Source organism: Natator depressus, chromosome 1 (genome assembly GCF_965152275.1).
Source record: "Natator depressus isolate rNatDep1 chromosome 1, rNatDep2.hap1, whole genome shotgun sequence".
Taxonomy (NCBI): Eukaryota; Metazoa; Chordata; order Testudines; family Cheloniidae; genus Natator; species Natator depressus.
The window spans coordinates 275,376,501-275,402,440 of NC_134234.1; the positions used below are offsets into that span (position 1 = coordinate 275,376,501).

General features: G+C 40.4%; 1 protein-coding gene across 1 annotated transcript in view; it reads right to left on the reverse strand.

Annotated features, from left to right (window-relative positions):
• The window catches only part of ACSS3 (acyl-CoA synthetase short chain family member 3), a 124,445-nt gene that overhangs the window by 80,868 nt on the left and 17,637 nt on the right, over positions 1-25,940 (reverse strand). Inside the window, exons 3-7 of the mRNA XM_074941971.1 lie at positions 15,325-15,513; positions 7,764-7,898; positions 7,340-7,480; positions 4,536-4,616; positions 4,355-4,450 (exon numbers count right to left, since the gene is read on the reverse strand). Of these exons, the coding sequence (XP_074798072.1) occupies positions 4,355-4,450; positions 4,536-4,616; positions 7,340-7,480; positions 7,764-7,898; positions 15,325-15,513 (642 nt within the window). The remainder of the gene's footprint in view (positions 1-4,354; positions 4,451-4,535; positions 4,617-7,339; positions 7,481-7,763; positions 7,899-15,324; positions 15,514-25,940) is intronic.

Below are 25,940 nucleotides of genomic sequence, written 5' to 3' on the forward strand. Positions count from 1 at the left end.
ACCTCTCTACAATTAACAACAGTTTATCTTTTAAATAATGGCCCAGATCGCAGACTTCCACTCGCCACCCTTGCAGGATAATCACCACAATCCCAACTGTGGCATCAATTTGTGCTAACCACCCCACACTTTGTGCTGCATACAGGTGCTGGTTGATGTCCTAGGGTAGGAACATCTTCATAAATTTGTTTAGGGATGAAATGACAACCTGCTTGTGGTCTCTCCTCCTATGTGTGTAAGCACAACAAATGTCATTAAATTGATGATCAAATGTCCCGAAAAGGCCTACAGGTCAGCAAAGCAATGGCAAAAATGGCACCTTCCAAGTCAAACCAGACAATGGCCCCTCACTGCATATAATGCAGTTAAATATCAAGGATTTATCCAGCACAAAATGCAACTACCTCACAAAGATCCTATGAACTGAGAAAATTGACTGGAAGAAATGTAAATTGAGAGAAAAAGTCATCGCTCCAAGATCAACAGATAGATCCCTATCTTAGCAGTCTTCCATCCAAAACAAGGCCTGGTAACCTATACCAAAGGTGATGTGAAGAACTCTATACAGGTACTCCCTAACACAACCCCTAATTCCATCGCCATCCAGGTCATCAACTTAACGGTAGTGAATGTCGATAAACCCCTGTCAAGGTTCCTTCCCCACTCTGAACTCTAGGGTACAGATGTGAGGATCTGCATGAAAGACCCCCTTAAGCTTATTCTTACCAGCTTAGGTTAAAAACTTCCCCAAGGTACAAACTTTGCCTTGTCCTTGAACAGTATGCTGCCACCACCAAGCGCTTTAAATAAAGAACAGGGAAAGAGACCTTTGGAGACGTCTTCCCTCAAAATATCCCCCCAAGCCCTACACTCCCTTTCCTGGGGAAGGCTTGATAAAAATCCTCACCAATTTGTACAGGTGAACATAGACCCAAACACTTGGATCTTAAGAACAATGAAAAATCAATCAGGTTCTTAAAAGAAGAATTTTAATTAAAGAAAAAGTAAAAGAATCACCTCTGTAAAATCAGGATGGTAAATACCTTACAGGGTAATCAGATTCAAAACATAGAGAATCCCCCCAGGCAAAACCTTAAGTTACAAAAAGACACAAAAACGGGAATATACATTCCCTCCAGCACAGCTTATTTTACCAGCCATTAAACAAAAGGAAATCGAACGCATTTTCTAGCTAGATTACTTACTAACTTAACAGGAGTTGGAAGGCTGCAGTCCTGATCTGTTCCCGGCAAAAGCAACACACAGACAGAACCCTTTATTCCCGCCCCCCTCTTCCAGATTTGAAAGTATCTTGTCCCCTCATTGGTCATTTTGGGTCAGGTGCCAGCGAGGTTACCTTAGCTTCTTAACCCTTTACAGGTGAAAGGGTTTTGCCTCTGGCCAGGAGGCATTTTATAGCACTGTATACAGAAAGGTGGTTACCCTTCCCTTTATATTTATGACAACCCCCATTAACGAACTTGCCCTCTCGCAGTGCTGCCACCTTCAAGCCACCCCACCATCACGTAGGCGACTTCAACAGCCACCACAATTTGTGGGGCTATGATACCAACGATTGTGCGGGAGAAAAACTGTCATCATGGGCAGTGGCAGAAGACCTTTGCCTGCTCTACAACACTAAGGAGCATGGCACTTTTAGCACACTGACACAAATGCTATACGCCTGACCTTTGCTTTGTAAAAGAACAGCAGCCACCTTTTGCCATCAACAAGGATAGTATTTGACAACTTTCCCAACAGCCAACACAGACCCCTGGTAATTCAGGTCAGTCTCCAGATCCTGCTATTTCAAAGCCTCAGTGGAACTTTTGGAAAGCAGTATCCCTCCGACCTCTGCCAATTATCATCACCACATTAGCCTAATAACAGCTGCCAAAGCCAATATTCCTAGGTGATACAGAAAGGCTTTCACCACCTGCTGGACACTAGACAGCAAAGAACTGCTTTGGCAGTATAAGGCAAAAGGAAAACTGGATACAGCAAAAGCCTTGGGCCTTTCCCTGCAGCCATATTAGCAGCCATGAGCTGAGAAGCAGAAAGTCACATCATCACATTCCTTCTAAATTATACCAAAACCAGGTAATATCGGGCTGGTAAGAAGGCACCCCTCCTAATAGTGACCACCATCACCAGATAAGCAAGGAATCTCTTAAGATGTTTAAAGAAAACTTTGCTTGAGAGCATTCTGTCTGGCAAGGAATCACTTATCAATAGTTCTGATTATAAAACCCAAACTTCCATTGTTTTGCCTTTATGGTCCCTACTTTTCTACTGTTTATCTGTATGGTCTCTGTCTGGTTCTTTGATTGTTTCCATCTGTTGCATAATTAATTTTGCTCGGTGTAAATCTACTATGGTGGTGGGGTATGATTAGTTAAATAATTGTTTCATAATGGGCTAGGATTGTTGAAAATTACCTTTTTATAGTACTTTGGTTAAGGTACAGCTAAGCAGGACTCAAGTTTCACTATATAAAACTGGGGTCCAAAAGGAAGTTCTTTGGAACCAACTCCAGGACACAGCCCCAAGATCAGAGCTGCCAGACTTCAACACTCTGCCAATCACATCGTGCAGAGTCCTCGGATGACCCGATCCTGACTGGCCAGGAGGAAAAGCTCATATACCTTATTGGGAGTAGTGAGCATTGTATGCTTAGCGTGTGCATTCTGTTTTGGTGATTGTTAATAAATAGACGTTAAGGATATTACTGTGTAAGGCTCTTTCACTGGTAAAAACATCCTGCAAACCCACAGAAGAGTACGCCCTGAGCCCTAGGAATTGGGTATGGGTAGGTGCCTTTCCCCCAGAGCCCTAGGAACTGGGAAAGGGTGGTGCCTAAGTCAACCAGGTAATACCTTGAGCCCTAGGAACTGGGTAAAAGTGGGTGCCCTGGAGTGCGTGGGTATCAGTGTCTGATCTTAATAAGGGAACAACTTTTACCACATACTAAGCCTACATGTAGCTAATGTTTGGCAGAAGAAGATGATGGTTTTAACACAGTTAAATATAACATGAAGAAACGTAAATAATGTGATGATAGTTACATTATATTTGAATTTTCGTGTCTCCGTATTACTGAGGAAAGTCCATAGCCAAAACATGTCACTTGTTTTCAGGTGTTAGTAAATGAAAGCATGAGGCCAGGGAAACTAGAGAGACATTTAACACCCAGAATTCGAAAAACAAGAGCAGCAATTTTTCTTTTGGAAACAAGAATTAAAGCTTGGGGGAGCAGCAGGAGTGAGAGAAGTTATGTGTAAAGAAGCAACTCTGCCTCAAAAATGCTTTAAATGATCTTGTGTTGTGGCCAGGTGAATTGCAAAAGGTAAACCTGCACACACCATTTACCAGACAATTCAAATTCCAGAAGCAATAGACGTGTAGAATTATGACTGGGGAATAAGTAGCCATGGTACTGATAACCATTTTTATGTCAAATAATACCATCCATCGACACAATGGTTATCTTGCAGAAAACATCCAGAAGCAGTTGACAAAACAAGTTAAGAGGCAATAGTGTGCACTGCAGCTTGATGAATTCAGACATAGCCAACATGGCTCAGCTTCTGTCACACATGAGATTTGTCAAAGCGGGTATAACAGCTGAAGACTTATTTTGCAAAGAAATCCTAAACTGAACAACTACGGAGGAAATTTTCAAGTTCCTTGATTAATTCATACTTGTTGAAGGTCTTAACTGGGCTACATGTGCTGGGCCGTGCACTGACGGGGCAGGACCATGATCCGAAAGAAGAGTGGGATATGCAGGACAAGTAAAGTTGCAAAACCATCTGAACTATAGCGTCCTGAACTCTTGAATCTAGTATCCTAAGTCAACTAAAGAAAAAAAACAAAAAAACACTGTATTTGGTTGTAGGGAGCCACCAAGTTTTAAACCATCTGTATGGCAGCCATAGCACTAAAAAGTTTGGGAACCACAGTGTTAAACAACCAGAGCCAATCCTCCATTATCTCCATGGTTACAAAAGTGTTTCCTCCAAAGCAGTCATTCTTTGCTGGCCCAAGATAACAAAAATCCCAAATTTCTTCCCAAACATACGTTTATTTCATGATAGCGCACTATTGCCCATGATCATGCAAAGACCCACAAGCGTGTAACTTTAATGCAAAAACATATGTATTTAACTTTATACATGTATGTAGTCCTGTTGCCTTCAATGGAGTTACGTATACCAGCGTTTCTCAAACTGGGGTCTGTGGAGGTGCCAGATGGTACTCCAGGGGGTCCGCAGGCCCCGCTGATCAACTCCTCTCCCTCCCAGCACCTCCTTCATGCTGGGGAACACCTACTGTGTCTCTTTCAGTCATTTACCTCATACAAAACAGTTGTATTCCCATGCAGGAGAGGTGCATAACAAACGTAGGAATGGCCAACTACCCAGCCTAAGTCAGAAGCTGCCCACCACACCTAAAATAAAATAAAAATTAAATTCAGTTAAAAAAAAGTTCCAAAAAGTTTTAATACATGCAACTAAAATTTAAATAGCACTTACCTCTCCAGGTCTGAGTCCATATATAGTGGACATTGTCCAGTTCAACATAACCGCATAGCCACCTGTTGGTCTAACAACACCCTAAGTGAGAAGTAATTTAAAATTAAGATCACTTAAAAGGCAAACACACATTAAATCTCCTTCTATTAAAAAAATCTCATTACTATAAATTAGCTAGAATATTTAAAGTTGTCTAACTTGAACTTTGACATCCCTGCCATATCAGAATAATATAACAGCCCAATCCTATAAATATTTGCTCATACAAGTAGTCCCATTGAAGAAAGGCCAAGTATGGATTAAAATTAACTTTTGCATTATTACCTGGAGAATTAGTTCAAAAAAGACAGAACAAAATATTAGATCTGATGTCAATTATTTACAGAACACAACAATCACCCAGCTAAAATCCTCTATTCAAAATCAGTTTTCCACACATTTACAAACAAAAAAGTTATAAAACATTTAATTCAAGTATGTACAGAAATTAATCCTCTCCTTCTCTTCAGTAACAGAAACATAAGCACCATGCTATGGAATAATATATATATATTTTGCTGTCAACAGCATCTTGCACAGTCAGTTATGCTGAGAACTAGAGCTGATTGAGAATTTTCCGACCAAACAGGCTTTCACTGGAAAATGCTGATTCGTTGAGCCCAGAATGTTTCACAAAAACATACTGAGTCTGACTAGCTGGCTGCTATTTCACCAGTGCTGTACAGTATAGGGCTGAAGAATCACAATCAATTTCATACACTAGTGGCAGAGTCCTGGAGAGCCTATTTCATTTTGAAAACATCATGTACTGAAGTTTCCAAAGTAAAAATTTTAAATAGAATGTGTGGGTTGCAGGAAATTTTGAAAAACAAGGGTTTTATTCCGGTCTGAATCAGAACTAAATCAAATTTCAAAAAGTGGAGATTACAAGTTTTGGCCAACTCTATTGACATCTAAAAGTTGCTTCTGGGATGCAGTTAGCACAACAGTCGCTAGAAATTTTGGAAGAGTTGGGATCACAGGACCTATGTGCACCTACTTATGTAAGCTTAGCTGTAATACCCCACAAGAACTTTGTTATTTCATCTAAGTAGTTTATTAGAGTTCTCAAAAGAAGCAATGCGTTTGACTCCTCTGTGCTTTGATTAACTGGATTGCTATTTGTTTGTGAAAAGCTCCTTGTCACTGAGGATAGGTAGGGTTCCTAGCCCTTTTAATTGGATTTCACCTCAAGATAAATAGGCACCTGGGAATCCCTTTCCCCTCTCTCAGCCTATGTCCTTTCATGCCAGTCATTGCCTCTATTTTAAGATTTTCTGTTCTCTGCCCCCATTTCTCCCTCTTATTTGGTTTTCTTCTTGTTGTGCAATTGTATTTTTAGCTATTTATCTCGGGTTCTGCTCACTCAGTATTTTCCTCCACCTACTAGGCCATCCATTACATATTCCACTGACCTCACCCAGCCACCAGCACTATACAGCTCTCTTTCCAACTTGTTAAGATATAGAGAAGATCCTTCCAGTGCCAGAACGGGGCAAATGAAAGGGATGGAAAAGCATATAGTTGGTGCCTCTGGACCCAGATTTCTCACTGACATGCCCTTACCCTACTTCCACCCATCTCCCACTCCCGAGAGTCAGTAAACCAAAAACAGTTTAGAGTTAAGTGTTATGATATTAAGCATCTGTTTTCCACAAAGATATAATGGGCTTTCCACTGAGACAGTCTTTTTAGATGCTTCCTCCACCCTCCCCGAGAACCTCTGTGGGCTCTCCCACGAACCCCTGTGAGGGGAGACCTATTCACTGTGTTTGAGAAGACACTTAAATCTGCATCATATGTGATTAAATGGAGCATTGCTTCAGATATTTTATTGAAGAAATACTCCTTTCCTTTGCGGTAAGGAAGTTCTAACACAAACCCTATGGGCTACTGCTTTAGTAGTGTACAGTTTTAGACTGATTTGAGCAATAGTCAGCCAATGGGCAAAGGTGAAACAGGTTTGACATTTAATCTTAAAATAATGAGGGAAAGCAGACAAAATGTAACATTTTCATTAATGTCTTAGATATCTTAAGTTTTTGACTAAAGTTCCTGGGGCTTCCGGGGGGAGGAGAGTTGGAAAAATATACAAATTAAACACAAGAAAAAAATGTTAATATAGCAATAAAACTAGCCCAAGAAAGAAGTTTGGGGCATTCTGTGTTCTACTCAGCACATCAGAATTCTTCTAAAGATATATAACTGACTGAATTTGAAAAGCTAAAATCTTCAAAGCATATGCTGCCTTAGTTGTCTAACCTTATTCAATCTCAACTTCCATCTTTATATGCTTTTTTTTTTAAATGGAGGAACTATTCAACATTACACCCCGAATCCAGTCAAAATTCATGGAGTATTATCTGATCCTCCTTTATTCAGTATAAAACAAACAAACAAGTGATCACAAAGTAAACACTGTTGACCAACCTATCACTAAATTATTATATAACATATCACACTTCTAATATAGAATGTGCATACATAGAGAAGAAATATGTCCCTTCTCCTAAAGAATTTATATTAAACAAACGTTTAGATTAGAATTCAGTTTATTTTATGTCATTCACATTCAGATCCACTATTATGATTTATTGGAAGACAATGAACGTTAAATCTTAAAAAGTTAAAGTAATGAAATGCGAGCAAATGAGATCAAAGCAGTTTTAACAATACTTATCATTCACTGCAGTGAGCTTTGGCAAATATTTTCAGCCTTTTAAATAGTTTGGTCACAGATATTTATACTAAAGATAGTACCCTACCTTGGGCAAGCCAGTCGTTCCTGATGTATAAAGAATGTAAAGTGGATGATCTGAACGAACAGCAACACAATCATGAGGCTTGGCTTTTGCTATTTCTTCATCCCAATCAAAGTCACGACCTGAGACTAGAGGAACAGTTCCCTATACACCAAGAAACAGAAATATTCAATGAAATTTAACCAGATGGAATAAAAGACACTGGCTCAAGAGATATGCAGCATCCAGTCTCCCATATGGATACCTTGAACAAAGCTAGTATACCTAATCTCTCAGACACAGAAGCTCTACTAGCTAATTAAAAGTTATTTAAATCTCATGACACGAAAGAGCTCAATTAAAATGCACAGCAAAACATATTTGATTAAAAAAGAAAAAAAAAGAAGATACATAAAAAGTTAATAAACAAGAACAACTATAAATTTACCAAGTGAGGTCGAGTGTATATGAGAACTTTCTGAGGTTGGTGCTGTATCATCTCCAGTGCTCTTTCTAGAAGCGGCATGTATTCCACTCTCCTTCCTGGTTCTATCCCAAAAGTTGCAGTTACAACAAGTTTGGGCTAAAGTAAAGAGGATCATAGTACATGAAAAAATGTTTGCCATAAAATTATTCAGTAAATAAAGCCCTTACACACAATACACACATTTACTTCATTTCTAAGAGAACATTGTACTCTTCAAACACAAGTTTCTGTACTTTTTTAAATGACTGTTTGGATGACATCCTCCTCATTTGCACTGGAAGTGAGAACATTAGACTGCACAATTTAAAGTCAGGGCACCTCTTTAATTTAAAGTCAGGGCAACAATATACAAAATGTTTTGACATAACTTCCAAGACCCTGCCTTCAAAAATTAAGTAAACCAAATTTCTATTAGTCCTATTCCAAGAAGTAAAAATCAACTAATAGTCAGACTCATCTTATTTAGAACAGAACCAATCTTCTCTCCTCTGCAAAACTGCAAGCACAACAAGAGTGCTCTTAGTTTATTTTGTACAATCTCACAATCTGACCAAGCTAGTTTGTTAATTGTGTATATTACCAGAAATCTCATGATGGAGGCAGTGGCCCCAATTCCAGTTACAGATGAGCTGAGCTTTGAACTTAGAATGGGAACTGAATAGCTTTCTTATGTATGAATAATACAGTGTACCATCTCCAAATTTGTTACTAAAGGAAATTCATTAATTGGTTTGAGTTCAAAAAGATTTTTAAAATCTTTTTGATGAGCTTTTAAAAAAAATAATAATAAGTTCAGCCTTTGTCCTCTCTCTCTTTTTGACCAGAATAAGCTCATCAACAGAATAAGATAGAATCTTCAAACTTTCCATATAGTTCAGCTTAACTGAAGTCATGTGGAGGCTACATTTGAATAAATTAGTTTGTAATTAATCTAAAATACTAACAACTATGGTCTCCCATCGTTATGTTTATAGACTAGTCAGGGCTAATTTTGCTTAAGTTGCTTTTTAAGGGGTCCCTTCTCCAGCCACTCTGTATGCTGCAAATCTATTCTCAGACAAGATCAAGTTAATTGGAGTGAAACTCATGCTAGGCAAGATGAATACTTTCTCCAGAGTATAGGGGCATTGATTGGGAGCATCATAGATGGCTCCCCCATGCCTAGCCCCCTACCCTTTCCTATCTTTGTTAGATAGGAACAAAGATATCCCCGCTAACCCTGCCATGCTTCCTTCACATCTCTGCTCACAACCTCCTCACATACAGCCATCTCCCCATTACCTTTAGCTCTCCAGCCCCGCTTTCTGGTGTTGAGGCAGGAGGGATATGCACAGGTCTAGTGAATAAGGAAGGATATGGATAGGAAAGTGGGCTGTATTAGGAAAAACAGTGCTACGACAGTGGGGGAGGTAGGATAGGGTAGGGCAGGGCAAAGTTCCACAGCATCAAATTCTCCTTCAAGAGCTCCCCTTGCAATCCTGCCTCAGTGAGCAGTGGAGCAAAAGCAGCAGTGCCATAGGGAACTGTTCAAGCAGAGACTCATCTCCCCAGCCCAGACCCAATGTCCCCAACATGCAAGACCTCTTCCTCCTCTAGCCTCTCCATGCATTCCTGCTCTCCCTCCTCTACACCAACACTGCCACAACCCCCGGACCTCCTACATGCCCAAAGAACCCTCTTCCCTCTGAAATCCCTGTTCGCTACCTTCAGCATAGGCTACACACATTCCTGCTTGTCCCCAATGCATCCCATCTTGCCTTCCTGCTGTCCAATTTGACTCTGGACTTTCACAGATAATCAAGATTTTAAAAACTGAATAAGATCAATTTTCTTACAAAAAGTCAAAATTTGAAAGTTTCATATCCTTCAAGCTTACCTATATGCTGATACTTTAATTTTTTTAAATATGTAGGCAATGTGTCATGTATGTGTTTGTAATATATATTACACAAACGGCAGTGTTCAGACAGACAGGGCATCAGCAGACACCAGAGCTTTAACCATCCTGTCATCCATATCTTCTCTCAGCCAGATTAAATTAAACAAACAATGACTGAAGTCCAGCATCTGTTCTACCATATTTCAAAGGCTTCAATTTTCTTCTTGTCCGCAGCATTAGTTTCCCAGAATTCACATCCATAAAGTGCTATGAAAAAAATAAAAAGCTTATTTTTCCATAACAACTTATGGATGGGATTCCTGGGAAATAATGCTGCTGACAAGCAGAAAACTGAAGACTTTAAGATATGGTCCTAGCAAAGACACTTGTGTATCTCCTGGATGGAAGAGAACAAATGCTTATTTTTGAAATATTGCTGAAGAGAAGTCAAATCTGATCTCAGAAATCAACAGGCACAAACTTATGAACTTTGGTCACATCAGGCATAGAAATAGAAAGAATGCAAGGGAGTTATTATGGAAGGAATGGTGGTAGGTCATCGTAGTAGGGGATGACCAGCAAGGAGATGGAAGGATGGATGGATGGTGTGTGGCAGATCATTGGGAAGTCAACTGCTGAGAGTGCAGTTAGAATGCCTAAGAAGGCTTCTGAAAATTCTATGACGTCACCAGTATTCAGACATAAATAAATGGACTTTACTACTGCTTCTACTATCTGAGCTACACTAAGCACTTTAAGCATTGCAAACTCTTATGATTTTATCAAAAGACTTGTGATTATTTGTTCTTCTGGAGTAAAGCTGTCACATGAGCATGTCAGCTTTAATTTTTTTTATTAAGTTTCTAGCCCTCATGGATGTAGAGAACAGCATGAAAATATGAACGGAGCACGATCTAAAGGATTAGAAAACAGAACACCAATGAATAGAACCCTCACATTAAGAAGCTCATGATTTTGTGGATCTGACTCGTAATTTGAGACTGGCAATACTACATGCCCTCTGTTGCTTCTGCTAGTGGAGAGGCATTGGTGGTAGTGCAATGGCGAGAAATTTTAAGGGTTGCGGGGGGGAGGGGGCAGGAGGGAAGACTAATGTTTACATAGTTTTACTAGCCGGACTAGCTGCCACTGTGTGGGCATATAATCCATATGAGATTGCAACTCCTCTTTAGTTCTGTCAGGTATTCTGTAACATTCTACATAAAAGCAGATAAATCATACTTAAGGCTATGATTTTGTCACGGAGATTGCAGAAGTCACAGAATCCGTAACTTCCAGAGATCTCTGTGACTTCAGCCCATGGCAGCTGGGAGCTGCAGGGTCCCCTCCACCACCGGTGGTGGCCGGGAGTTGTGAGGTACCCACACTGCCTGAGGTGGTGGGGGCCCCCTGCAGCTCCAAGCCACCACAGGCAACAGGGACCCGCCCCACAGCTCCTGGCTGCCGCAGGCAGCATCGGGTCACCACAGCTCCCAGCCACCAAGGGTGGTGGGGGTATCCCAGAGTTCCCGGCCACTGCGAGGGGTGGGGACCTCCTGGAGCTCCGAGCCAGGGCCCCCGCAGCTGCCCGGCAGCTGCAGGCGGTGTGGGGACTCTGTACCTCCCCACTTTGTCACGGATGTTTTTAGTAAGATTCACAGACAGGCCACAGGCTTTAATTAATTTTTCTTTATTGCCCATGACCTGTCTGGACTTTTACTAAAAATATCCATGACAAAATCTTAGCCTTAATCATACTGTAAGAGTGGGTAATAAAGCTGTATACAGTTGCTTTTTAAATCTATGGAAGAGTGGAGTTTTTAAAAAAATATGTATTACAAAAATAAATAGTTCTTTAAACATAAGATTGGACTGCCATTATTCTGAGGCAACCATGCCTCTTAAGTTCCAGGCTCATCATCTTAGTGTCTAATCACACAAATGGTCCGATCGTTTCATGATAATAATCAGGAGTAGCCAATTATAGACGTATCTGTGTGTAAGAACAGTATCTTATTCAGAATAAATCGGGCCCCTTATTTTTGTTTTTTCCCCCACCAAAAACCTCTGAAAAATTTCTGGGTTTTGAAAAATCCAGTATCTGTATTTTTCCCGGTTTCTACTCGGATTTTGTCCCTGCTTGAATTCTCTGGACGCAGCTCCCTGCTCGGAGACCCCACAGACCTCCTCAGTGTGCCTGCGCAGGAAAGGTTAAATTGCCCCATTGGTGGCTGCTGCTGCTGCACAGTGACGGAGTGAGACAGGCAGGGAGCCTGCCAAGACAATCAACGGCTGCACAGATAGGCTACAGGGAACAAGAGGCTGCACTCAGGAGTACTGGCCCCCCTCCTGACCAGCTCCCCCAAGAATGTAAGGCACCTCCCTCCCCCAAGGTAAAAACAGCCATACTGGGTCAGACCAAAGGTCCATCTAGCCCAGTATCCAGTCTTCTGACAAGGGCCAACGCCAGATGCTTCAGAGGAAATGAATGGAAGAGGCAATTACCTACTGATCCATGCCGAGTCATCCACTACCAGCTTCTGGCAGTCAGAGGCTAGGGACACCTAAAGCATGGGGTTGCATCCTTGACCATTTTGGCTAATAACCATTGATGGACCTATCCTCCACTAACTTATCTAATGCTTTGTTTAACCTTGTTATAGTGGCTAGCAACAAGTTCCACAGTTTGATTGTGCATTATGTGAAGAAGTAAATTGCTTTTGTTTATTTTAGACCATAAGTGCCCCTGTGAATAGCTGGGCCTGGAAACCCCCTCCCCGTGCCTGCTCCTTCCCATGACTGCCCAGGCACTCCCTTTCCCTGTAATAGCCCTTGTGAGTCGGTAGGCCCGGGAATGCATCACCACCTGGAGAGGAGCCCCAGGCCACAGAATCTCTTCCACTTCACTTGCCAGACAGAGCCTGCTCCTGCCCAGAAACAGGTCACTCCAATCCCCCTGTGGCCTGGTGGAGCAGAGCTGAGGAGCTCATGATGCAAGGAGGAGAGTAGTGGTAGCCCCCCCGCTGCTGGTAGGTGGGTGTATTGGTGTCAGGCAACCAGCAGGAGAGCAGTACTAGCCTAGTGGTTGGAAAAAGTTTCAGGCCTAGTGGTCAGGCATCAGGACCAATGTTAGAACCTGGGACTAGGGTCAGAGGCAGAGACTGGAGCCACGTGTCAAACCAGAGGTCAGGAGCTGGAGGAAGCAGGAGAGCAGGTAAAGAGGGGTTCAAGGTAGTGGCAGGACAGAGGCAAGGCTGAATGCAAGGCAGGAAGATAATACAGAAGCAGTCACATGGGCAGACATGAGCACTGAGCAGCCAGCAAACTGCTACTGGCCTAAAAGCTAGCCTACTGGCCTCTCCAACCAATAAGGAAATGGGGCCAGTCAGGCAGCCTGCTGCAGCCCAGCTGTACTGATGAGGTTGCCTAGAGACTCTCTCTGCTGCAGGCCCTGATTGCTGACATTCAGTGACTGGGATCTGCTCTCTGCTGGCACCCGGCCCCTGTGCCCCCAGCTGTGACAGGAATGATGATGATTTTGGGATAGAGGTTTTGTTCAAGTACTATTTTTGGTCTGTTCTTTCCGGTGTTCATCAGGTGATAGCAACCCATTTTCGGGGGAAGCTTCTCAGACACAGTGAAGATCCCATTTCATGCTAAAATTTGTTGAAAATGAAAAACTGCATCTGAATGTCTACACTGCAATTCAACAGTCTCTTAGCCTGAGTCAGCTGACACAGGCTACATTGCAACGTAGACATACCTAAAGAGGCTTCAGTGACTTAAAGAACAGCATCTGTAAACTGCACATCCGACCACGTCATATTTGAAGTGTCCTTGCAGTTTTCCTTTTAAATTTTTTGAAGTATTAAAATAAGATGCCTAAACAAATTGTGTTTCGATCTAACAGTCATTTAATGGACATTAGAAAAAAGTATCTGTTACTTCAGCATAGTGAAGTATATATATGCTCCACTTCAAGTGAGATGAGGTTACAAAAAATGCCTGTATTCCCATTCCATATCACTTCATCTCAATTCACTTATGTATATAGCACAGTCAATACCTGAGAAGACTAACAATCATCATGGTCTATACAGCATTCCCAGAGCTATTTAAAATTCAAGACAAATTAAGGCAAACTGGTACTATAGCTGTACTTTTCTATATCCATACTTTTCTATATCCAATAGAAAGTTATTGCTATTACTTATATTTGGGGTCTTTTGACAAGAGCTAAATTGTGACCTTTCTTCCAAAAGAACTTCTCACAGTTTGATCTCTCTGTTCCAAAGATGCAACTCTTTCTAGCATATCATACCAACATCAGGTTTGGTACCTCAATGTTCAATAAACACAAATTATAGTACTAACTGGGGCAATTGCTAAAGAATATCTTACTAACTTTGAGTTCAGCACAGTGCCATCAATTACATAATTATTTAAATGCACATGCTTTAAAATAGTCCTCATATAATTTGTATTACATTTTTAAAAAGCTGTACAGAGCTCTGAAATCTGGACAAATCTTGAAATTTCCGTATAAATGTGGCTCACCTCGTCTTGCCCGCTCATGTCATTACACACCACTTTGTTCAATATGCAAGCTAGCTAAAGCATTCATCAAGAGAATAAAACATAGTTCAATTAGATTCACCTTTCAAATTTAAAACAAATGACAGCATAATCTAGCACAGAACCCAGGGCATGCAGCTCTTAATTCTATGCCTGATTTGCCACAGACTTGCTGTGTGGCCTTGGATAAATCACTTAACCTCCCTCTCTGTGTTTTCTCCTCTGTAAAACAGGGATAATTATATACGGTGTTCTCTTTCTGTCTCTGAGAGAAGGACCATTAGGATTAATTACCTAATATTTGGAAACTACTATGAAAATGAAAAATGCTAGCTCTGTGCTATTGTGTAAATTGACCTTAAGGTTTTGCACTCTTACTTGGTTCTTTTCACCACATGGTTTTGCCAAAGAGTAGCATCTGAGGCTTAAAATTCATTCCTCTAGCTTGCTGAAAAAGCAGAAATAAAATTTCAAGAAATTTCTGTGATTTCCCTTTCTCTTTTCCAACTGTAATTCCCACAAAATAAATCATCAGTATTTAAAAAACATTTTGAGCAGCACTATTCATTTCTAATAGAAATTGCTAGGTATTACTTACAGTATATAGTGTCAGACATGCATAATACTTTATAAACACACAGTGTACTTGAACATAAGCTGCAGCTGAATAGCTCACAGCATAATATGGACAGATGGAAAACAAACAAAAGGGAGAGTACAAGGCCAGTTTGCAGAATCTTAGACAATTAAGGGAAGGCTGGATGAAAAGTGGGTTTCAAGCCAAGATGTTGGAGCGGAGAATGGTTGCCACACAGGAGGATGTTTGTTCTAAGCATAGAGAGCAGCATGATAAAAAGTCATACATTTATAGGTCAAAAAGTTAAAACTCAATATCTGTTATAAAAATATAACACTCAGGATAAGGATCTGTCTGCATTTTGATACTATGTACGGTCAACAAAACAGGGCTATTTACCATAAAAGGGGAACTATAACAATCACTGGAAAAAGCAATTTATCAATTATTTTTTATAATTTACAATGGGCTTTGTTTTTCTAAAGGTTTACCTTTGCATGATCAATGCGACTAGAAAGCTCTTTAGATGCAAATCCACCAAAAATGAGGCTATGTATGGCTCCTATTCTTGCGCATGCCAGCATGGTATATACTGTCTGTGGAATCATGGGCATGTAGATGACAACACAATCTCCTTTCTTCACACCGTATTTCACCATAACATCAGCTAACTTGGAGACCTGTATAAGCAACGTTTTCAAGTTAACGATAAAGAGATGTATAAAGCAAGCACCTCAATAAACAGATTAATTGCTTTTCCAATTTAGGTGGCATCTCACAAAAAGGAACACAGTCAATATCTAGACAATAACTGGACAACATACTTGACCATTTTATCATTGATCTCGACATAAATTAGTGGTACAGTTAACTTAAAAATTAATGCTGCTTTTCACTTTAAGCCACAGGAATGCTACACAAAATTAAAGATCCAGTACAAGGTCAATGAATTTAGTCCAGATGAGAAGAAAAATAGAGAATGCAGCATGATCTTCTGTAAAGATGAAAAAAATGATCAAAATATATTGGCATTTTGGCTTTACAAAGTAGAGAAACCAAGAGAAAAGATTTTTTCAAATACTCGAGCCATTTCATTTAATTAGCTACTCATATTGCTAGTACAATTAACTAAAAAAATTCTATGTAAGACATACAAAATAAGAACATTTGCAGGCCAGGTTTATTTTACTAAACTAAACAAATATGAAAAAAGCCAGGAAAGTATCCGAATTGTTCATAATCCAAGTTTCATTAAAACATAGCAAAGTGGGGCACAAGTCAATAGAGAAGATACCAAATATTTTCCCAATTTTCTGTATTCTCTAATTTCTAAGTCCTCTGGGTAAGAGTTCTTCCACATTGTGCCTGCCCAAACGTCCTTGTGATCCATTTAATTTCAGAGATTACTTTTTCCTCCCACCTCTAGATTATTTAGGCATGTAGACAGGTTTAACGGACTGAGCATGAGACTGAAACTCATGCCCTCCTGAAGTCTAATTCTGACCCTGCCAATGACTTGTATGGTCATGAGCAAATTATTTACCCTTGTGAGGCACACAGTTAGTACAGAGAGGTTATAGTAAGGATTTATTAATGTTTACACAATTCTTTGTACAAAAACCCCCACTAAGTGCTAGGTATTCATATCCCAAGGTACCAAGATCATTGAAGATAAATGTATGCCAAAAACTCTCATGATCACCTATCAGCGCCATTACCAAGTTCCTAATTAATATAATATGCTAACCAGGAACAGGTAGGTATCTTTATCTTGGTTTATTGATTTTTATTTTATTTTTTTGGTTAACTTCAGTGGTTAATCTTGAAAGGAATGTCTCCATCATTCTAGAAATAACTAACTCCACACCATTAATACACTGTGAAAATCTGAGATGCACTACTGAAGAGCAATGCAGTCGTTGGCACTGATAAATGTATGACAACTGGTAAGAACATAAGAATGGCCATATTGGGTCAGACCAATGGTCCATCTAGCCCAGTATCTTGTTTCTGATCAGAGCCAGTGCCTGATGCTTCAAACAGAACAGAGCAATTATCTAATGATTCATCCCCTGTCATCCAGTCCCAGCAGTCAGAGGTTTAGGGACAGCCACAGCATGAGACTGAGTCCCCTAATCATCGTGGCTAATAAGTTCATGGAGGATAGAACCATTTATGGACCTACCTAATTCTTTTTGGAAACCAGTTATACTTTCGGCCTTCACAATATCCCCTGTGATGAGTACTACAGGTTGACTGTGTATTGTGTGAAGTACTTCCTTTTTGTTTTAAGCCTGCTGCCTATTAATTTCACTCACTGATCCTTGGTTCTTGTGCCTTGCAAAGGGATAAATATCACTACCCTATTCACTTTCTCTACAGCATTCATGATTGTATAGACCTCTATCATATTCTCCCCACCCCTGCCTTAGTCATCTCTTTTCAAAGTTGAACAGTCCCAGCCTCTTTTTTAATCTCTCCTCATGGAAGTGGTTACATACCTCTAATCATTTTTATTGCCCTTCTTTGTACCTTTTCCAATTCTAATATTTTTTTGAGGTGGGGAGACCAGAACCGCCTGTAGTATTCAAGGTGTGGATGTACCATAGATTTACATAGAAGCCTTAAATATTTTTCTGTCTTATTATCGATCCCTCTCCTAATGATTCCTAACACTAGCAGCTTTTTTGACTACTACCACACATTTTCAGAAAACTACCCATGATGACTCCAAGATCCTTCTTGAGTGGTAACTGCTAATTTAGTTGTGATTAGGTTTTCTAATGTGCAGTATTTTGCATTTACCAACTCTGAATTTCACCTGCCATTTTGCTAGCAAAATAATCTAGTATTCACAGAAGATTTTAGGTGGGACTCATGGGAAAAGTAATTATAGGTGGAGTTGTCTAATACTTTCCATTACCTATAGTGTTTTCAGTTGCTTACAACTCTGCCAAACAGGGATAATACCACATATAATATAATATGTTTTCTCACCCCCCCCACAAAACCTGGATTAGTGCTGGAAATGACCCACCTTGATTATCATGCGCATTATAAAGAGAGGTTTCAAAGAGGGATGGGCTATTACCAGCAGGAGAGTGAGTTTGTATGTGTGTCTGTGGGGGGGGGGGAAGGGTGAGAAAACCTGGATTTGTGCTGGAAATGGCCCTCCTTGATGATCACTTTAGATAAGCTGTTACCAGCAGGAGAGTGGGGTGGGAGGAAGTTTTGTTTCATGGTCTCTTTGTGTATATGATGTCTTCTGCAGTTTCCACGATATGCTATGCATCCGATGAAGTGAGCTGTAGCTCACGAAAGCTCATGCTCAAATAAACTGGTTAGTCTCTAAGGTGCCACAAGTACTCCTTTTCTTTTTTCTTTTTAAAAAGAAAAGGAGTACTAGTGGCACCTTAGAGACTAACCAATTTATTTGAGCATAAGTTGCATCCGATGAAGTGAGCTGTAGCTCAGGAAAGCTTATGCTCAAATAAATTGGTTAGTCTCTAAGGTGCCACTAGTACTCCTTTTCTTTTTACACTGAATGAGGAGGATAAAGAAAAAAGTCAGCTAATTATCCATTCAGTAAGCACAATGCATCCTGAAGTACGGGTTCTGTGCACAATAAAGCCTGTGATCTTGTCATTAAATACTATTGTAATGCACACACAACCTTAATTCCAGCATTTCCTACCTTTTGAGTGCTTGACTTTTCAAGCTTATAAGTCTTCCAAAATAGATTTTTATGTGTAAAAGAATTACAATCTAGATGGTTTGGGACCTTTATTGAAGCACTGTAAAGCACAAACCTATCATGAGGAGAAGGGGGCATGTTGTAGCAGGAATCCACCATATTTGCTACATGTACCCAGTTATGTCTGTTCTGCACCCTCCGGAGAGAGGACTGTCACTGAAGGCAGTAGACTAGTATAGTACCTGTATGCCTCAGCCATACTATGGCTGGCCCCTGAGCTGTTGCACAGTAGCACAACTGCGAGGACACTCTTTGCACCCTCTCTCTCATCCCCCACAAACACAGCCAGAATTTAGGTCACAATATCCACAGAAGCATTTTACTTGATTGTAGAAGCCTAGAAAAATGCAGAATACTATGGAGAAGGCTTATTTGGCTCTGAAGATTGATACGGCAATCCTGAAACATTCAAGCAATCACTCTTTTAAAAAGAAAAAAATAACTGGGTAAAATGACATTCACTTGTTAAAAGTTCTGAAGAAGTTTTCCCTTATGGTACAGTATGTTGTCATTTATGGTTTATATTAATCAGTATACTTATCACTCCAAATTTTATAGCTACTATTTTCCTCCCTCCACCCTATTTATCTGCTTTTCTTAGGATTTTAAGATTGATCTACTGCTTTAATGCATTTGACATTTTACTAATAAAAATAACTGGGGACTAAGGATGCAATCCAGGTAGGTGCGTAAGTACCTAATCCCCATTTTTAGGCACGACTGTGATCCACAAATCTTCTGCCTCAACTGCCACCTGACCCTGTAGGCACCTAAACTCACAGGGTACCTAAGTTTTTTCCTCTGGCCATTTGTACTGCAGCCTCACTCTAGTCACCCAGCCACCTAAAACTTGCCTGAGCATGCACATTACAGCCTCATGATAAGAATCTGGGCACCTATTGCCTGACTAAGCTTCATAGCAATTCACAACCTGGGAAAAATAGCACTCATCCTCTGTGACATTATCTGATTAAAATGCGACCATGCAAAATCATTGTTGCTACCACTGTTATATAATTGCAACGAATCTTATACCAAGTGTGATTGGTGGCCAGAAAGGGTTAAGCATCCTGCAGGATAAATGACCCAGATTCAACCTTTAGAGACACATTAGAAAAGTATGTAAATGGTAATTAGTGCCAGTCTATGGTAGATAGGCAAGAACTTTGAAGTGCAAACCTGTATTGTTAGAGAATTAGAGGTGATACTAATTGTATGTGTTTACTTATATCTTGTTAGGTAGTAGGCATGTAAACAGACAGTTCCTGTCTGTCACTATAGCTATTGATTCAGAGATCAAAAGGGAATATTAATATTTAGATTAATCTTGTGTGCAATAATGTCATTGTCTATATGTCTCTTTAAAGTTTGTGATAGACTGCCTAATGCAGGGGTGGGCAAACTTTTTGGCTTGAGGGCCACATCCGGGAATAGAAATTGTATGGCAGGCCAGGAAAGCTCACAAAATTGGGGTTGGGGTATTGGAGGGGGTGAGGGCTCTGGTTTGGGGTGTGGGCTCTGGGGTGGGGATGAGGCGTTTGGGGTACAGGTGGGCTCTGGGCTGGGATCAAGGGGTTTGGAAAATGGGGGAGGGGGAGAATCAGGACTGGGGCAGGGGGTTGAGGGGTGGGGAGAAGCTCAGGTGTGCAGGCTCCAAGCAGCACTTACCTCAAGTGGCTCCCAGAAGCAGTGGCATGTTCCTTCTCTAGCTCCTACAGAGAGGCAGGGCCAGGCAGCTCTGCACGCTGCCCAATCTGCAGGCACTGCCCCTGCAGCTCCCATTGGAGCACCGGAGGGGGCCATTGGAGCACATAGGAGCCGGAGCTGGGCCATGCCATGGCTTCCAAGAGCCGTGTGGTGCAGCCCCTGACCCAGCACCAGAGCGGGGAAAGCCCCAGACCCCGCTCCCAAGCAGGAGCTCGCGGGCGAACTTGATCCGGACCACAGGCCCTAGTTTGCCCACCCCAGGCCTAATGGATAAATTCTCTTAAGTTAATTTGTGTAGCTAATTACCAGTGATGCTTAGGAAATAGGTTTACTTCAGAATCTCCATAATTGCCTATTGTTCGCCAAAGGATTCCAACCTGTCAAAGGAAGCCTGGAACTGTATAAAGATGCTCCCCGTCCTTTTTATCTCAGATTTGTTTGCTGCTCGAAGCAGGGGAAGCTTAAATTGTAAGAATGAGATCTCTGGTCCTAATCCAGATTCACCCTGAATATGAACATTGGACTATATAACGTATGGACCAATTCTGAAAACTCTTTGCAACTACGAAGCTCACCATCTCTATTATGAATCTAATCTTAGAACTGTACTCATATCTGTATGTATACTGATCTTTTAACCAATACTCACTTTTCTTTTTTAATAAATTTTAGTTTAGTTAAAAAAAATTGGCTGTCAGTATATATTTCGGTAAGATCTGAAATATTCATTAACTTGGGAAGTAATGTGTCCAATTCTTTGAGATTGGTAGAACCTTCTTATACAATGAATAAGATGTTCAGTAATCCTAGTCATATTTGACTTGGGTGTCTGGGTGGAGGCCTAAGGATGGGTTACTTTAAGGGAACTATGTTGTTGGCTTCTGGGTAACCAAAGAGGTATTCTAGAAGTGGTTTTGTGCTGGTTTAGAAAATCTAAGTATTGGAATATCCACCAGCTTTGGGGATTGTCTGCCCCATTCTTTGCAGTTCACCCTCATTGAGTGACCTCAGCTGACTCCCCGGGACTCCGGTCACATCCTCCTGGAAGTGGTGAAATACTGGTTTTGTCAGGATCCTCTGTGGGCTTGTCGCTCCTTTCTTGGGGGGCGGGGGAGGGGGGACTGGGAAGGAATTTTTCCCTCATTGCCAGATTGGCCAAGGCAAAGTTGGAGTTTTATGCCTTCCCCACAGTGGATTCTGGGGGCCTTAGTGGGGTGAACATGAAATTGAAATTAGGCTATGATGTCGCAACCCATGGTGGATATTCAGAGCAGGTACACCATAGGGAAGGCACAGAGTGATCAGATAAAATGGACCAGTAAAGGATTTAAAGGCAGTATTCTTTAAAGGAGCAGAAACAGGGAGGAGGGGGCTGAGGGTTACTATGACTGGTATTTCAGGGGACCAATCCCCCTGAACCCTCATTTGAGCTGGGAGGGGAGAGATTGTGAGGCCACAGCAGCAGGTTGGCTAGGGGCCAGGGCTCAGGGAAGCCCCCAGGTATATATTTAAATAATGGAATTACCTGCAACTTATTTGCTGGGTACTCTCAGACATTTAAAAATAAAGTTGGGACCTAATTAAAACCACATCCAATCTCTCCTGTCCTTCAGGCATAGCCAGACAATGGAGTTCAGATGATGTCCTAAAGATTAGGAAATAAAACCTGAACAGAGGCAGCAAGTTTTACATTTCTTAAAGGCATCACTTGATTTTTACATCAACACAGCAACACTATGAATAAGGCCAGTTTCTAGTGGCACTTTTATCTCTCCCTTATTTTTTTTTTCCTTACGTCTTCCTGTCAGCACCTTAATACTGGGCAGATATTTTTGACTTAGCTTCCAACACCCATGAGATAAAGCTTCTTGTCTTCATTTCCTTCTAATCTTTCCTTCATTTCCATCCCTCACTCTTTTTGATTCAAGACTCTCAATCTCAGTATAAAAATATTCAACTGTTTAATTCATTAATCTTTCCATAGTGAGGCTCTTACCAAATCTTTTTACTAGACTCTAAAATCTTTAGTCTATGGTGCTGGCATCTCTCACTTTAACGACAAGTCACCTTCCAAAATAGGCTTTAAGGGGCTCCCACAGCTTACTACATCTTGCTACTGCTTGGCTGAGACTGAGCCACGCTGTTCCACCTTGTTTTATTAGTTGAAGCTCATCTGCATCACACCAGTAATTGTACTGCTCTTTTTTTTGTTTTGCACTACCATTACAATAATAAAAAATGTCCACTAGCAGATGATCTGCTGGTTTTGAGATGGCTTTAACAGCATCCTTCACTGCAAGATGTGCAATATGGGAAACACAAGGCAGAAAGTACACAGACAAGCGTTGGAACTAGAGGTGCTGGCACACACCCTGGCTTGAAGTGGTTTCCATTATATACGTTTACTGTTTGGTTCAATGGCTCTTATCACCCCCACTATAAGAATTGTTCTAGCACCCCTGTACATGGAACTTGACTGCTGTTTTATCCGACTTTAAAACAGTGTTATTTTTTCCTATCATGAAAAAGTCAGAAGATTACAAATGCTGACTTACTTTTCTGCCAAGCCATTTCAGAATATGGATTACCAATTGCATTTGAAGATCATTTTAAAAAAAAAAACCCATAACACACAAACACCACTCATCAAGCTGGTGTTTCCCAATTCAAACATTGCAAAAGAATTTCCCGGTGGGTGAACAAAAGCCACTACAATAATAAAAGCACTTTCCAGCCACCATTCCGAATCAGTTGGGGAAAACAAGCCCAAACACTTTAATGGTAAATGACAGTAATGATGTTTGCAATGACAAGGAGGTTTGCATTAAACTAGGTACTTTCATCAGACTCTTAAAGTTGTGAAAACAGACCTCTTGGCCATGGAAATATCTAACATAGTAAATGCAGAAAACCTGGTAAGTGCAATAAATTCTGGTTTTTTGCTAACCACCACATTCCATGGGAGAATGTTACCGGTTTCTCTTCTGACTATGCCAATGTCATGGTAGGAAAAAACTCTGTTTTAAGTCAGATAAAACAGCAGTGGTAATTTTTTCATATAACTTAACAGATAATATTCTTCAGGCATTGGGACTGCTACACCTGCCTAAATAACTGGATTATGATGAAGATACAATTCTTAATCTACTGACATGATTTCCATCTGCAACGAAATCTGAGGGTGAAAAACAAACAATTGTGTATGAGTGGAACCAGTATCAAGTAGGTTCTGAAATGCCTGATTTTCAGCCAGAGGTCACAAAACTGAATGAATGGAAGGGGCGGGGAGCAAATCCTGGATCTTAAAATGGGGACACAAGAAAAGTGGTATCCAACTCTTTCGAAATTGATTGCTACACTTCTGATTCTTCCTTATGATCAGGCTAGCATGGAGTGCGTTTTCTCCCTAACGCAGAGAAACCACCATTTTTTATCTAGAATGTGGAGCAAAGTCTTATCTATTTTACCTGTAACAAAAACAAATGTTCTGGCCTGCTATGAACTGAAACCTTCCCAACAACTACCGGAAATTGCTAAACACGCAGCACTCCAGCAGATGTCGTCATCCCAATTGCTGTCATTGTAACCTTAAACTGAGAAGCATAGCAACATGGTGATGATAACAGGTAGGATTTTTTTCAAGTTTTCAAGGCATTTTCAGATGCAGTCATATTGTTTTTATAACGAGCTCTGACCTGTTAGAAATTAAATAAGCACCTAATAAATAAGCGCGCGCACACCCACATACACACACAGGACCCTCGCTAAAACACGTGTCTATATAGCGCAAATTTGCATATAACGCGGTCATGGCCATGAATCCCAAATTTAATTACTTTAAATGGAATTCATTTTAAACGCGGTCCCCGCATTAACCCGGTACCAAGCATGGATCCCAAGTCCTGCGTCCTAGCGAGGGTCCGCTGTATATTTACGATTTATATACCAAATCTCTTGATTTTTAAGACAGTGAGGTTGGCAACACTGCATAATGGGTTAAAATGGGGAAAGGATTTGTTTTCCATTATAAGTTTGTTATTAAGATATTGTCCTTTGTAAGAAATGTAACAGGAGTAAAATATAATGTAAAATTAAACAAAAAAACAAAAAGATATCATGCATAAAACAGAATATTTCAGGGAAATCAGGTATTATATAACACCCAACTCAACAGCTTCACAAGGCTTAGCAGTAGACTTTAATATACCACAGTTTATAAATACACTTAATCTGACATTCTCTCCTTCACATGATAGAAGAGCATGAAAATGTGTAAATTAAACACATGCATGAGCTGTATGGAATCCAAAGACAATATTTAGACAGGACTCTACTGCAGGTAGCATTCCATGACCTGCTGACTTCAGAGTGAGTTTGGTTACATACTCTGACTGGTTAACTAGTGCTCCCTGTTAACTGGGTTTGTTAGAAAAAGAGGAGACAATGTGGGGAGAGGATGTTTAAGTTAATTTGTGCAGCTCTCTAATTCTTTAAAACATTCTTTTTCTTGCCCAAAGCTATAATTAGACCTGGACAGAATACACAGCCACAAACCTAGGAAACTGAACATCTATTTCAGGTTCAAAAAGGTAAAGAGCTGCATTTCAAATGATTTTTCAAAGTAAATTACTGCAAAGGGGGTGCACTGGACAGGATTTACACAGGGATATTACATCGTTAAGATAGCTATTTAAACACAAACTAGACATACTTTATCAATAAATGTTGAAGTACATGAATAGCTATGTCACAACACTATAGTTAACCTTTAAATCCTCTGTTGGTTGAAAGTTCTTGAAAGTCAATCAATAAAAATGAAGGGTTTCTGTAGATCTCATTACAGCGTTAGAGAAGTGCTGTGATGTGTATCAATGTTTGCAACTACACGGTTTTTCCTTTCCTAAAGCCAGTAACAGCAAACTCAAACTGGACTATTTTAATGTGAGCACATTACACATTTGTAAACATATTCACACATTTCAGAACACTACGCACAATTATGCTGTAAATATCTTTTTTCCCCCATGGAACAATTTCACTATAACAGTGACCTGAATTGCATCTTGGACACTGCAATCATTAAAGACAATGTGAGAGTCTCATTCTACCTCAATGAAGTTTACTTTAGAGTTCAGTACAGGTAAAGATAATTGAACAAAACAAAATGGCTAAAACTAGTACTGGTACAAGAAATCCAGTTTGATTACCAACTGCCGTATAAAAATCTGCTACAGAATTTATTAGACACTAGCATCCACACTGTCGAAGTGTTTTACTCACTTAAATAAATGTACCATAATATTTAAAACCCTTACAATAGAGGTTTTATCAGAGGCCGATTGGCCAAGGCCAGGATGCTATGCTACAAATATAGGCCACAGTGGACATGAATCCTCCCAAATATCCTCCCTTCAGATCCTCAACCAGCCTCTTTTCTAGGGTAGACACAGTCTTTTCTCACTATCTGGTAAGTGGGCTGTATTTTTAATAAAGAGAGAATTCAAATTTGTTCCCAGCTAGGCAAAAATATAGGCCACTTGTTAGACAGGTCAGGATTCTTTCAGCACTCCAAGCACTCATAGGCCATCCATCTCAGGTTCAAAAACAAACACACACCTTTTTAAAAACAGAAAAAACCTACTGCCA